Genomic DNA, 14,993 nt, shown 5'->3' on the forward strand with positions numbered 1-14,993 from the left:
TTGCTCTTCCTTGCTGTTCCATGTGTTTGGATTCTTCCTTGAAATAAACTCCAAACATCAAGGAAGGTCCATCTTCGAGGACCGCTGAAGCTAACTGTGAGAAATCGTGGGGGATAGCCCTGACATTAGAAGCCCAAGTCCTTATCATTTCCTTAACAAATGTAGAGTGCAAGCCATAATTAACAACGACATGCTTAATTTCCTTTAGGTCATTCATACCTACTGGCATCCATCTAGATTCTTTGGCTCACTTTGAGCCTTTAGAAGTTGATGCTTTGTCAGAATAAATTACAGGGTATGTTGCTAAAACCCTGGGTAAGCCAGTCCTAACAGCTGGTGGTGGCATTGTATCCTGCCCTTGTGTCTTCTCACCTGAATCATCAGTTCCAATAATTTTTTCAATCATTTCAAATCTTTGTATCATCACCTCTCTTAAATCCTGAATCTCCTGACCTGCATATGTTTCTAGTGATTTCTCTAAGTTATCAATTTTTTGGTCCCCATTCTGCACTTGTGACTCCAAGGTCTTAATGGTTCCTTTTAAAGATAGTATCTCCTCCTTGAACTGCCCCTGGATATTATGTAAATTGCCATCCTGGAGGTATATTCTGTCTGTTACCTTATGAAAACTCTGTGATAACTTTTCAAAGTCAAATTCAACAGCTTGGATCCTTTGAGGTAATTTCTTAGTGCCCTTAGATAAGGAGTCAATTTTGCCTATCATAGTATTAATCCTATCAATTAATGCCACATATTTCCACAACAATATAACATTAAGAAGGAAACTAAAACCTAATAACCAGTAAATCGAGGTACCTCCATAGGCATATAGGCCACTTGTGATTTCTACCAAAGTGGCAGCAAAAGCTGCAGCTAGAGTCCCATTAAAAAAGAAACCTGCCATTTTACCTTTCAGCCACCAAATGGGGATGTCTCCGAGTCGCGACTGGAACCACTGTAGGCCTCATGACAAATCCTGTTTTAAAATCTGCTCTGTTATTTGTTCAAAAACTGGGGAAAATGAGTCAATTGAGAGGTCAGATGTACACAGAGAGAAAATCCAGAGGCCAGGCACAGAGCAAAAAGGTCAGAGAGCTTCTAGTGGCCAATAAACAAGGCAGCCTGACCTACCCCGGTCTGGCTCTCCTGCCCTGCCGCTCTGTTCAACCTGATGCAGAGGGTCGTGACACAGCCACTGTGCTGTTGCTAAAGAGGCCTAGTGCTTTGGGCCCCGTGTCCCTGTGCTGGGATTAAGGGTCAAGCTGCTTGCAGCACTCCCACTCAGTTATGGCAGATGGCAGGAGTTTCAAACAGCTTGCTGGAACTTCAAAGGGAGCTTGCGCTGTGAGCTCTTTGACTCACGTTGCAAGGAAAAATTTAAAAATCCGTGCAGAACAGGGCAAAGTAGGACGGCAGAAACTGTCTGGACCTGTGTATCCTGGGAGGCGTGGAGGTTATGGCTGAAGGAGGGCTCGTGCCAAGCTGAGCTGGCCAAGCCGAGCTGGCGGCAGGTAGCCAAGCCAGAGGCCGAGCTGAGCTGAGGGGTAGGGGGTGTGGGGTGGTTCTTAATCCAAATGCTGGGCGCCAAATAATGGTGAATCAATCCCACACCAGTTATGTTTTAAAGGGGCATTTATTTTGGGGGTAAATTTACATGCACATAAATCATCAGGAAAGGAGCCTAGTCGCTGGAGCAGGAGCCGGAACCAAGCGCTGGAACCAAGAGGCCGAGCCGAGGCTAGCCGCTCTTCTTTTAAAGAGAAATATACTACGCCCCAGGGGGCTGGTATTTCAGCGGCTACAGAGCGGAAGGCGCTCCCGCAACACTGTGGGCTCGTGCTTCAGAGACTATTGGCTGAAGCAGCGGAAGGTACTCCCGCAGCAAGGATTTACAAAATGACTATATTCTACAGTGGACTTTTTCCTGATACGGGAGAATTATCTGTAGTCTGTCAATCATTTTAATAAAACGCTGATTGGCCAGGCAGGCAGTATAGGCGGGAAAGCCAGATAGGAAGTAGGAGTGGAGCAAAGAGACTGGGAGTATTCTGGAAGCAGTGCTCCCTCAGCACTCCTGCGCAAACCTCCGAAGAGGCAGCATGTAACATGTCCAGCTGAGAAAGGTACGGAGCCATTATGGCTAACATAGATGAGAATAATGGGTTAATATAAGTTATAAGAGTTAACAAGAAGCCTGACCTAATGGGCCAATCAGTTTATAATCTTATGGAGTCTTGTGCGTGATTTTCTTTGGGACTTGCCGGCTGTGGAGTACTGGGCAGGACAGAAACTCCAACAAGCTAGCCTCATGCTACATTTTCCTGATGAGTTTTCCTCAGATTTGGGGAAAACTTTGTGAATTTCTATTTATAGTGTGTGTGTGTGTGTATAAACAAATTTATATAATATATGTCGTCTTTTATATTTTATGTTATATATCATTATCATATATTATACATATAAATATATAAATACAAATATATATATCTATATGAACACATGTTTTATATATTATACATCATTAGTATATCATTTTATATATGTCTTTTTATATTATGTATCATTTATCATAGCACATATATGAACACATGTGTGTATGTATATACAAACACACACACACACAGAGCCTTTTTTGGAGGAGGTATTACAGTTTCCCAGTGTTTTGCTGGGAGATTTGTGGTTTACAGTCAACTACTTTGTCAAGGAAAAGTAACAGCAGCCATGTCCTAGTTTTTCTTCTACAGGATAAATAAATGCCCCTGGTTACAGCTAGGGCTGCAGCATCCAGGGGATTAGAAACTGTTACAATGTACTTACTGTTCCTTCTTCATCAGCTCATAACCCATTTCCCTTCATTGTAACACCATGAGGTCTCTTGGTGCAATGTGTTGGTGTCATACACCCGTTGTAACACTTGAGATCAGCTTGAGCTACTTAGGAGACCGTGTCTTTAAAAAGTAAAAAGAAGACAGTTGAACAGATGGTTCGGTGGTTGCTGCTCTTTCTGAGGAGCTAGCTTGGCTTTCAGCGCCAGCATCCAGAGACTCATTGCAGCTTGTCTGCAGCTCCAGGAGTTCTGGCCTCTTTTGGCCTTTCTGCCGGCCCTGCATTCACACTCACACACGTATACATTATTTTTTTTAATGAAGAAATAAGGAGAAACCACTCTTTTTAGTGTAACGTTTAAGAACGTTGAAATTTTGGGGGACTGAATTACTTTTCCTTTCTGTCTTTTTAGTTTTGAATATTTCAGAAGTTATTTTTACCAGATGCTCAGTGGTAGAATGTCCTTAGCATAATGCCCTGGTGTTTGTCTTGGGAAAGGCCGTGCAGTGCACATGTGTAGACTTCTGTGCTAGACTGTCGGTCAGGTTGATAGTAATGTTACTAAACACCCTGACTCAAAGACTAGACTGTCGGTCAGGCTGATAGTAATGTTACTAAACACCCTGACTCAAAGACTAGACTGTCCATCAGACTGATAGTGATGTTACTAAACACTCTGACTCAAAGCAGCTTGGGAGGAAGAGTTTATTTCATCTTACAGCTTAGAAACCAGTCCATCATCATTCTGGGAATTCAGGACAGGAACCTGGAAGCAGGAACTGAAGCAAAGGCCATGGAGGATCACTGCTTACTGGCTTGTTCGTCTTGCTTTATACACCCAGAACACCAGCCCAGGGACTAGTACCAGCCACAGTGGACTGGACTCTTCCACATGAATCATTAATCAAGAAAATGACCCACAGGCTTGCCTACAGACCAATCTGATGGAAGCAATTTCTCAGTTGAGATTCTTTCTTACGTGCCTCTAGCTGTGTTACATTGACAAACTAGCCAGTGTAACATAGAGACATAGTTCTGCTTCATTTATGGGTCTCCGCAAACTTCGCTTACTGAGTTCTTTGGCCAGTTGTGATGTAAACTGTCACGTCTGAACACTGCAGGATGATCCCATAGTAAAGGTTACCTCCTCGGTGACTAAACTCCAACCCTCACCTTCCTCAGGAAATACACACTAAAGCTACTTTCCAGTGCTCTTGCTTCAGATTCTCTTAAGTTAAAAGATAACTTTAGCCAGGCAGTAGTGGCACACACTTGGGAGCAGAGGCAGGTGGATCTCTGTGAATCTGAGGCCAGCCTGGTCTACAGAGTGAGTTCCAGGATAGCCAGAGCTGTTACACAGAGAAACCCTGTCTTGAAAAACAAAACAAAAAGCTAACCTTATTTTCAGCCTAGAACTCAAGCACGTGAGGCATTTCACGCAGTTGCAAGTCTTCTGTCCATCAGGAGCACACTCTTTTTGAGATTGATGGTTAATTTTTTTCAAGATTTACTATTTTTATTTTATTTATGTGAGTCTTTTACCTTCATGTGTGCCTGTGCACCAAGTCTGTGTGTGGTGTGTGTAAAGGCCAGAAGCATTCCCTGGAACTGGAATTACAGACTTCAGTTGTGAACCTCCATGTGGGTGCTGGGAATTGAATCCAGGTCTTCTCCAAGAGCAACTGTGCTCTTAACCCCTGAGTCATCTCTCCAGTCCTTTTTCATAGATCCTTTTCAAAACTACAACCCATCTAATATACTATTCCTTATTTTGAGTTGTCTGGTTCCTCATGATGAGTTAAATTCAGGTTAAACATTTTTGGAAGGAAAACTATATAGAAGGTAATACATTTTTCTCAGTACTCACATGAGCTGATTCTAAAAGAACATTACAAGCTGAACTGTGGTGACGTCATGTAATCCCAGCCATCTGATTAATAGGATCGAGGCCAGCTTGCACATAATGAAACATAGTTGCAAAGAAAAAAGAACGTTACCAAAAAACCACATTTCTATCTCAGGAGGAAGAGGCAAATTGATCTCTATGACTTCAAGGCCACTCTGGTCTAAGATCGATATATGTTCTGGGCCAGCCAGGGCTACATAGTGAGATCCAGTCTCAAAACAAAACAAGGTGCCCATTCGGTCTGAGGATTCTTAGAGGGCAGCAAGCCATCTATCTATTCATTATTCCTGAAAGAGAAACTCAAAGAAGAGAAACAAAAAGAAATGGCCGATTCTCCAGTTAATTTGTCCCAGTCTCTGAACAGTACTGGGACGAAAGTCTTCAATAAAGAAGCAGTGGCCATAGGTGCTTGGTCTTCTGATCTTCCCAAAGTCAAAAGAAGCTGGAAATTGCCTCCAGATGGCTGGGAGTTGATCGAACCAACGCTGGATGAATTAGATAAAAAGATGAGAGAAGATGAAACTGAACCCCATGAGGGAAAGAGAAAAGTGGAATATCTGTGGCCCATTTTCAAAATACATAACCAAAAAACTCAATCTATTTTTGACCTCTTTTACAAGAGGAAAGCCGTAAGTAGAGAGCTCTGTGAATATGGCATTAAAGAAGGCTGTGAAGACAAAAACCTGATGGCAAAGTGGAAAAAGCAGGGCTCCAAGGATCTGTGCTGCCTACGCTGCATTCAGACTAGGAACACCAACTTTGGGACAAACTGCATTTGCCGGGTTCCCAAAAGCAAGATGGAAGTGGGTCGCATTGTCAAGTGCACACACTGTGGCTGCCGGGGTTGCTCTGGCTGGCACCCTTGACTCCTCTGCATTCTGGACTTTGGACTTTGTAGGTTCTTACCTATAACCCCCCTTCTGGAGCAGCTCTTCTCAGAGTGGTGCCCAGAGAAGGAGCCCCAGAGAGAACATGGGTTCTTCAGGTGAAGGCTTTTCACTAGCTGAAATATGTAAAAATAAAACCTTTAGACCTAAAAAAAAAAAAAGAAAGAAAGAAAGAAAGAAAGAAAGAAAGAAAGAAAACAACAACAACAAAAGCAAAAAACCACATTTCTATGTTTTAGGATATTTGGTTCAAAAAGCTCATGTTTGGTGTTATGATGTAGCTTAGTGGTGTGCAGTGTTCACCTACCATGCATGAGGCCCCGGCTTCTGTTCCCAGCAGCACAAAAGGATGGTGAGATGACTCTGTGGGTAAAAGCACTTGCCACATGCATGTGTGATGACCTGAGTTTGACCCCTGGAACCCATGTAAAGGTTGAGGGGAGAATTGACTCCACATATGTACCGTGGCATGTGCCCCCATCATATAACACACACATTCTCTCCCTTTCTCATAACAAAACAAGCACAGCTCAGTGGTTTCGAGTGCTTACTACCCTTCCAGAGGGCGTGAGTTCGGTTCCCAGCACCCATGTTGGGTGGCTCGTGACTCCTGTCTCGGGCTTTTCAGATCCCTCTTGAGCCTCCTCAAGCACCTGCACACATGTGGCATACACACAGAGATGGATAAAAATCAATCTTCATAACAAAGTAACAACAACCACAGCCTTAATGTACCCTGAGTGTGGAGGCCCCACCTACGCTCCCAGCACTCAGGTTGGTGGGGCAGGAGGATTGCTGCTGGGCCAGCCTGGGCTACAGCATTAGACCTGTCTCAGAACAAACAAAGAAAAACAAAACTCATGTTTTTATTTCTATACTTCATCTGTTTGTGTTGACAAACACGACCTCAATTTCAGCAATTAAACTAATTTCCCTAGAGAGTTCCCATTTGGCACCATCAGGCAGCTTCTATTATAATTGGTTATTGCCTAAACTAAGAGCCAAGTTTTTAGTATTATCAGAAAAATAATACAGTACGACTGAACAATATTTGTTTTTCTCTCATTTAAACGTTTAAATGGGCATTTTTGTTATTATTAGGATATCTTTTTGTCATTTTAAGTAAAAATAATGCAAAATTTATCTTAGCATTGCTTTTCTTATTAAACAGCTCAGACAGTCTGCCCGTCTCAGGGTTCTGTGCTGTATTGTTACACACCTAGACTTCACTGGCTTTTAAACCTGTCTTATCTGCCTTTGCCTTTAGCTGCGGGAGCACAGATGAGTCAAATTGTCGGTCTCGGCATATCAACGCAGAGAGCCACTTTTATTACATGGAACAAGTAAGTGCTTTATGTCGGGGCTCTGCTTCGGGGAGTTGGCTGCTTGAGGAACCTGTCCGGGGAGTTTTCAGTTTGTGGGTGGAGAACCATTGTGTTTGGCTAAGAGAGGTGAACATGGGTTTCCATTTCGACTCATCTACTCCTTGTCAGTATCTGAGCTTAACTTCCTTAGAATGAGGAAGACGCCAGGCATGGCAGGCATTTCAGCAGTACACAGGGTGAACTCATACAGTAGCTCACAGACTCCAGTAGTGCGTAACAGTGAAATCGAGACCATACAGAAAAATCAGGTCAGGTTCTGAGATAGTTTAGGTACCATATTGGTGTAGCAGTCAAACAGGTTATTATGAGTTTGTTTTCTTCAATACCCTTTTTTCTCTCTTGAAATGTTTGTATTTTATGAATTTTGGGAAAACTTTTGCTGGCAGAATCTGAAACAGAGACATGCTTTGAAGAAATGTGTACACCCCATCCTTGTTTTATGATGAAATAATGGGGTCTTTTTTAAAAAAAAATTTTCAAGACAGGTTTTTTTCTGTAACTTTGGAGCCTGTCCTGGAATTAGCTCTTGTAGACCAGGCTGGCCTCGAACTCACAGAGATCCTCCTGTCTCTGCCTCCCGAGTGGATTAAATGTATGCGCCACCACCGCCCGGCAATACCGGAGACTTATTCTGTCCACTGGGTGATAGAAAACCACTGTGGCGTGTCATGATGGCAACGTCCACCTGCTTCCCATAAATGACAAAGTCAGCCCCAAATTAGGTAGCTCAGAGTGAGCAGGAAGTACGTAGTGTTCCTTTGAGAGACAGCCGGCCTGGGACCCGGGCAACAGTCATTGTTTGTTTGTTCCAGTCCAGTCAGGATCTTCCCTTCCTGTTCTTGTTCTCTCTTCCTCTCTAACTCTGTGTGTGTGTGTGTGTGTGTGTGTGTGTGTGTGTGTGTGTGTGTGTGTACATGTACATGCGTGCATACATGCATATGTGAGCACACATGTATAGAGGCCAAAGGTCAGCACTGGGTGTCTTCCTCTGTTGCTTTTGAGTTGGTCAGATCCTGGAGCTGACCAATTGGCTAGACTGTCTGGCCAGTAAGCACCGAGGGGTCCTCTGGTCCCTGCCTCTCCAGTTCTGGGATTACAAATAATCCCTGCACTTGACTTTTTGCCCACTGGCCATCTCCCTGGCTGTGTAGCTTTAAGTTAAGCTTTCACTAAAAAGCTCAAACTGCCCTCAGATTTTGTGGAAATGCTCTTTCTTCAGCTTCCTGAATTCGGAGATGGCAGGTGTGAGCCATTATGTTGGGCTTTGCTTTTTTTTTTTTTGACGGTCTTCACTTTTTTTAATTCTTATGTACAAAGACTGGCATCGATCTGTTTCACTGGGTAGAGTCTTGAAGAATCCAATCAAGGTCGCTTAGTCCAACTTAATGAAGCCGATATCTTTCGCGTACTGCCGGAAACACTGGCGGCACGTGTTCAGCCCGTATTTCCGGATCAGACCGTGGCGGTTTGAGCAAACAGGAGCGGGATCCCTGGCCGAACTTCCGCGGGTGACTCCAGTAGAGCTGCTGGTAACCCATGTTGCCTCACTGACGGCCGACGAGCCAAAAGGCTTTTTTTTTTTTTTTTTTTTGACCATGGTACATTCCTGTGTTCACGGCCTTGGGAACTGATTTTCCTTCTGATATTCATATCCAGAAGTTTAAAACTTTGAACTTCTTGTTTTCTCCTTGAAACACCCCCCCCCCACACACACACCCCGCTCCCACAAAGCCAGGAAATTCGATGTTAATATTTTCCAGTTCTTCATTTTCTCATATTCTTTTGAGCTAAACCTTCATTTTTTCATATTTAGTCCATGGTGTGCTTAGTTTTCTTTCTGCAATAATTATAAGTTGGATTTCCTCCATTTTGCTGCTTTTGAAAAAAATCACGACTTGTTTGTTTCTTCAGTGACTGAGTCTCTCAGGGAGAGTTTGCCAGACAACCCCAGATCAGGGTGTGTGCCAATTAGCAGTGTAAAATGTGAGTCACAAACTGGGATCGCTCAGTAACTGTTGAGGTTCTCAGCCAGCTTGTGAAACTGGATACAAAGGCGATGCCCTCGGGGGATTTATATTCGCCATCACCCCATTAAACGACTCTGTTCCTTGCCAAATGTGGCTTTCACTGTAGCGTTTGATGTTGGTGCTAGTGGTTATTACTAATTGTTTCTGATACCAAGTATGCTAACAGGCCACAGAAGGGTGTAAGGTGTTACCAGGATTGAGGGCAGTTTGTTTATGATTCTGTAGCTCATGTTCCCTTCTGTTTTCTCCTCTTATAGAGATAAAACTCTATAAATACCGACACTTGAGATCAACTTCTAGATTGTATGGTGTTTTGAGTTAACCCCATTTCCATCTTGTGATTTTTCTCCTCTTCAGCCGTGTTAGCCTTTCAGCTCTTCTGTGCTTCACCTACCTTCAGACCTTTGAACACTAGACAGCCATCCTGTCCGAGCACTTACCTCCTTGTTCACACTCTGCTTCCTCCCTATAGGCAGCTTGTCCCTAACTCAGGTTGTCCCTACATTTGGGTACCTGTATTTCTCCCTCATGGGACTTGTTCCTGTTGTCTGTAAGCAACGGGGTGATTATTTGAGTCCCATGGTAAAAGTATATTCACCATAGCAGAAATGCCTGTGTTCTGTTCGCCACTCTGTCTCCATCTTCTGCAACAAATACCTTCAGAAATGTTTGCAGAAAGCAGTGAAGAAGTGACAAGGGGGATGGGCTGATCGGGTGAATGCTGGGGAATTAGGAATTGAAGATGGTTAAATTGAAGACCTGTGCTTGGATAGAAGTCAGGACTGGGGTGTGCATCTCAGGCCCCAGCTTCAATCCCCAGCACTGTAAAAATAAAAATTAAAAATAATTTTTAGAAGGAAAATACTGGTACACACCAACAAGTAACTTGCAGGAGCCTCAGAAGAAGACAGCCTTCTTCTGTGTTTCTGAGCTCCGTACTGTCACTGCGGTATTGACTCAGGGTTTGCTAGATTTTTCTTTGCTTTGTCTTGTTCTTTTAAAGAGAACGGTGTAGCCCAGGCGGGCCTTGAACTCATGCCTATTTAGCATTCCTGCTTGTATTCACCACCACCACTGGAAGATAATTAATTCTGAGATAAGGTCTCACTCTACCCCTGGTAGATCAGGCTGGCTTTGCACTCACTGCGGTCTTCCTGCTTCAAGTCTCCAAATGAGATCACAGGCATGCGTCACCATGCCTAGCTTTGATTTTTCTATTTTCTTTCTTTTAAAATTTTTTATTATTGGGAACTGGACCTATGTTTGATTCTCAGCACCTGCGCGATGGCTAATAGCTGTCTAATATGGCTACTGCACTCAAATTCTGGGGGATCAATGACCTCCTTTGGCCTTTGTAGGCTCTTCATGCATGTGGTATGCAGACATCTACAGACAAAACACCATACATACAGATAAAATGAAATATCATTGTGTGTGTGTGTCTGTATGTGTATGTGATATGTGTGAGTGTGGCCATGTGTCAGTGTAGACAGAAGTTTCTGTCCTGCCTGGTCCCACAGCCATCCAGTCCCAAGTAAATACACAGAGGCTTCTATTAATTATAAACTGTTTAGCCTATTCTTCCCTCTTGCAATTTAAATTAATCCATAATTCTTATTCATGTTTAGCCACGTGCTTGGTACCCTTTCTCAGTAAGGCATTCTCATCTTGCTTCTTCTACTTCAGAATGAAGACTGCGGCTCTGTCTTTCCTTTTCTCAGAATTCTCCTAGTCTGGTTGCCCCGCCTACACTTCCTGCCTGGGTACTGACCAATCAGTGTTTTATTAAACCAAGTACAAGTGACAAATCTTTACAGTGTACGAGAGCATTATCCCACAGCGTGTCATTGTGTATGTGTGGAAGAACCTTCCTTTTCTTTTTTTTTTGGGGGGGGGGGGTTTGTTTGTTTGTTTGTTTGTTTGTTTCCAAACAGGGTTTCTCTGTAGCTTTGGAGCCTGTCCTGGCACTTGCTCTTGTAGACCAGACTGGCCTCTGCCTCCTGAGTTCTGGGATTAAAGGCATGTGCCCCAGGCGTGGAGGCCCTTTTGGGAACTGGTCCTTTTCTTCCAGTATGTACTCTTGTCTTTGAATCCAGGTTATCAGGCTCAGCAGCCAGCACTTTCACTGCTGAGCCATCTCACTGGCCCTGGACTCTTCTTTGTTGGATACATCTTAGTAATCATCTTAGATGCCCAGTTCTAAAGCTGAGAGATGTGGAGAGGCTGAGGGGTACCCTAGATCTGCTGTGGGTTGGAAGTTTATACATGACTGTGCCAAGGTGAACGTGAGGAAGGGGGAACCATTGACATTTAGTTTGATTTTTTTTTGTTTTGTGAGACAGAATCTTGCCATGTAGCCCTGGCTGACCTGGAGCTTGCTGTGTAGACCAGACTGGGCTAGAACTCAGAAATTTGCCTGCCTCTGTAGTACTGGGAATTAAGGGTGTGTGCGGTTGTGCCAGGCCTATTGGCTCTCTAAAACATAAAACTATCTCAAAGGCATTGTCCATTAATTTTGGTGTTGAAAGTATACATTGTTTCAGCCGGGTGGTGGTGGCCCGTGCCTTTAATCCCAGCACTCAGAGGCAGAGGCAGGAGGATCTCTGTGAGTTTGAGGCTAGCCTGCTTTATAAGAGCTAGTTCCAGGACAGCCTCTAAAGCTACACAGAGAAACCCTGTCTTGAAACACCCCCCCCTCCAAAAAAAGAAATTATACATTGTTTCAAAAGGACAGTCTTTTGGGGTAAAGTCTATTCAAAATCTGATACAATGTGTTAGATAATATTTCTGGTTTGTTGGGGGCAGCTTGGCTTATGAAACAAGGTCTCACTCTGCATCCCAGACTGTGTGATACTTGTGGCTGTCTTCCTGCTTCAGCCTCTTAAAATCTGAATAAGCCACGATCCAGTTAACGTCACATAATTGTTAAGCCATGCTATTTAATTAATAAAATCAAAAGAGAATTCAATTGAAAGTTCCATTTACTTGATTGTATTTTGAAATTATAGTGTGTCTTTTTGTTGTTGTTGTTTTCTCTTTTAGAAGATTTCATTTTCTTTTTTATGCTAGGGGTCGAGCCTGGGGCCTCACACATTCTAGCTAGTGTCCTGACAATATTCCCCAGCCCTCTGTGGCTGACCAAAGTATGTATCTGATTTATACTTTACTATTTCCATCTTTCTTAGGAAAACAGGACATCATTTTCACAACTTCATTAGCTGGCAAGACCTAAGGGCAGCTGAACTTGTAAAATCCTGGAATAATTCTCTTGTAATGAAGGTAAATTTTTTAATCAAATGTTTTTGACTTTTTGCTATAAATGTCTCTCAGCTGTAGATTTAATTTTAAATCTACCCTTTTTTCATTTTAATTAATTAATTTATTTTTTAGTGTGCATTGGTGTTTTGCCTGCATTGTGTGTGAGGGTGTCAGATCTTGCAGTTGTGAGCTTCCATGTGGGTGCTGAGTGCTGGGAACTGAACCCCAAGCCTCTGGAAGAGCAGACAGTGCTCTTGTAAACGCTGAGCCATCCCTCCAGCCCCGAGTCCCCTACCTTTTATGGTTTAGGACATTAAGACTAAAAGAATCAATCATACATTTTCCCCAAAAGTGAGATATAATACTAACCCCCAAGAGCATTTGCAGTAGATTTAAGCACTTCACTACTGGCCCTCAGGAAGGCTGGAGGGATTTCAGAGTGGATCTATGCGTCACGTGATTAAGAGAATTTGTGTTTCTGCCTGAGTGAAGAAAAAAGATATAGACTACGTGAATCGAAATGACCAAACTGCATCATTGTTTCTAACAAAGTGAGTAGATACTGACAGCCAGCAGACTTTACAGTTCTGCACAATACGCCTGGTGCCTTGCTGGCCACCGGTGAAGGGCGGGCAGTGATGACAATGACAGTAAAAACATTGTGCACTGGCTGCTGTTGTGTCATCTCTGTGAGTCCCCACGCTGTCGAGGAAAAAGACGAAGCAGTTTTCTGGCCCCTCAGACGGTGCAGTCTGCCACCTCTGGTGTCATCAACGAGGTTCAGTATTGCCGGTGTCGCCTTCTGATGCCTTGTGGTTGATGCCTGAGCTACAGTAGTGTTCTTCGTGAGTGCAGGCGTCTGGGGAGTCCCAGGTGGGCCTCCACACCCTCATGGCACTTATGTTGGTCCTGGGGATCAGAACCTAGTCCTCTTCTGTGCACAACAAGCCCCCGCACCTCGGACCCATCTCCCATTGTTTGCTTTAGCCCAGGGTCTCCGTTGTAGCCTCTGACTTAGAACTTGCTACGGAGCCCGGACTGACTTTGAACTTGTGGTCTTCCTACCTGCCTCCCAGGTGCTGAGGCTGAAGTGTGTACCACTGCACCTGGCTCCATGTTGTGGTGTTGTTTGTTCTTAAAAGATATTTTTTCAAAGACTTATTCATTTTTATTTTACATGCATGGGTGTTTTGTCTGCATGTATGTATGTGTGCCACATCTGTGCCCAGTGCCCACAGATGTCAGAAGAAGGTGTCAAATCCTCTGGAGCTGGAGTTACAGGAGGCTGTTAGCCATCATGTGGGGGTGCTGGAATTGAACCCAGGTGCTCTGCAAGAGTAACAAATACTTCTTAACCACCAAGCCTCCTCTCCAGCCTCTGCGTCTTGTTTTATAAGAAACTACTTAAGAGCTGGAGAGTGGACTTGGAGTTTAAAAGCACTAACTGCTCTTACAGAGGTCCTGAGTTCAATTCCCAGCAACCACATGGAGACTCACAACCATCTATAGTGGGATCTGATGACCTCTTCTGGAATAAAGTCAATAAAGCACTCATACATAAAATAAACAAGTAAATCTCAGAAAGTAAGTGCTTCAGTTGGACATGGTGGCACATGAGTTTAATCCCAGTGCTTGGAAGGCAAAAGCAGGTGGATCTCTGTGTTTGTTCAAGGCCAGCCAAGACTACATAATAAGACCCTGTCGCAAAAATAAGAGGGCAGGGATTAAATACCATTAATTGTGTTTTCTTAAAAATATCTTTTGTTTTTAAAACAGCTGTTGCGTGCTGCCTGCCGAGTTCTTCACTTTTTCAGTAGAAGTAAATTAATGTCAATAGCCAGTCACTTCAATTTCACCACCCAGCATGCCACCTTAAGGCTGGTCTGGATTTTACAAAACCTATCTGAGGTAAGAAAAGATTGCATGTGACGAGAAATCATGACTGTGGAGAAGAAAAATTCAAAGCATGAGAACAGTCGTGCAGCTGCTTGGGGAAAGGAAGTCCTCAGGGATACTGAGGCCGAGGACCGCAGTTTGCACTTGGTTCCATGTTTGAAATCATTCTGGTGTCAGAGCACCTGCAGAAGAGTGGTCAGAACCAAAGCATGCCCCTCTGCAGCACCTTGTGGAGGAAACGTCTGTGTGACACCACCTGGGTCAAGTGCTGTAATATAGCTGGGCATGCTGGGCTGTGGTGGGGCACGCCTCTAATCCCAGCAGTCGGGAGGCAGAAGCAAGTGGGTCTTTGTGAGTTCGAGGCCAGCCTGGTCTACAGAGCAAGTGCCAGGACAGGCTCCAAAACTACACAGAGAAACCCTTTCTCGAAAAACAAAAACAAAACAAAATACAACTGGGTATGGTGGTGCACACCTTTAACCCCAGTACTTGGGAGGCTGAGGCAGGAGACTGCTAGCCTTGGCCACATTGGGGAGATGATGAGCTGACATCCATGAAGGGGATGCATCCTACAACCTTACCGTTACCTGTCAGTCCTTTAGTGGGTGTGTGTCCTGGCCTGTGACCTTCACAGGTCCTCAGCTCTTTGGGTGAGTGTAGTGATATTTTGTTTGTCTTAACAAATATAAAACTTGCCTAAAGATCACAGTGCAGAGCTAAGCCACCAGGCCAGGTGATGGTGGCACACACTGTTAATCCCAGTACTTGGGAGTCCCATGTCTTTAATTTCAGCACTAGGGAGGTGGAG

At 43.9% G+C, this 14,993-nt stretch overlaps 1 protein-coding gene and 2 pseudogenes across 1 annotated transcript in view; 2 read left to right on the plus strand and 1 right to left on the minus strand.

Moving 5' to 3' along the window:
- Gk5 (glycerol kinase 5) overlaps positions 1 to 14,993 on the plus strand; it is a 76,871-nt gene that overhangs the window by 19,643 nt on the left and 42,235 nt on the right. The window contains exons 3-5 of the mRNA XM_048452531.3: positions 6,887 to 6,962; positions 12,217 to 12,310; positions 14,066 to 14,197. Of these exons, the coding sequence (XP_048308488.2) occupies positions 6,887 to 6,962; positions 12,217 to 12,310; positions 14,066 to 14,197 (302 nt within the window). The remainder of the gene's footprint in view (positions 1 to 6,886; positions 6,963 to 12,216; positions 12,311 to 14,065; positions 14,198 to 14,993) is intronic.
- LOC148122270 (protein BUD31 homolog pseudogene) lies at positions 5,056 to 5,798 on the plus strand (annotated as a pseudogene).
- On the minus strand, positions 8,279 to 8,567 carry LOC148122271 (small ribosomal subunit protein uS14 pseudogene; annotated as a pseudogene).

Source organism: Myodes glareolus, chromosome 4, assembly GCF_982192425.1.
Source record: "Myodes glareolus chromosome 4, mMyoGla1.1, whole genome shotgun sequence".
Taxonomy (NCBI): Eukaryota; Metazoa; Chordata; class Mammalia; order Rodentia; family Cricetidae; genus Myodes; species Myodes glareolus.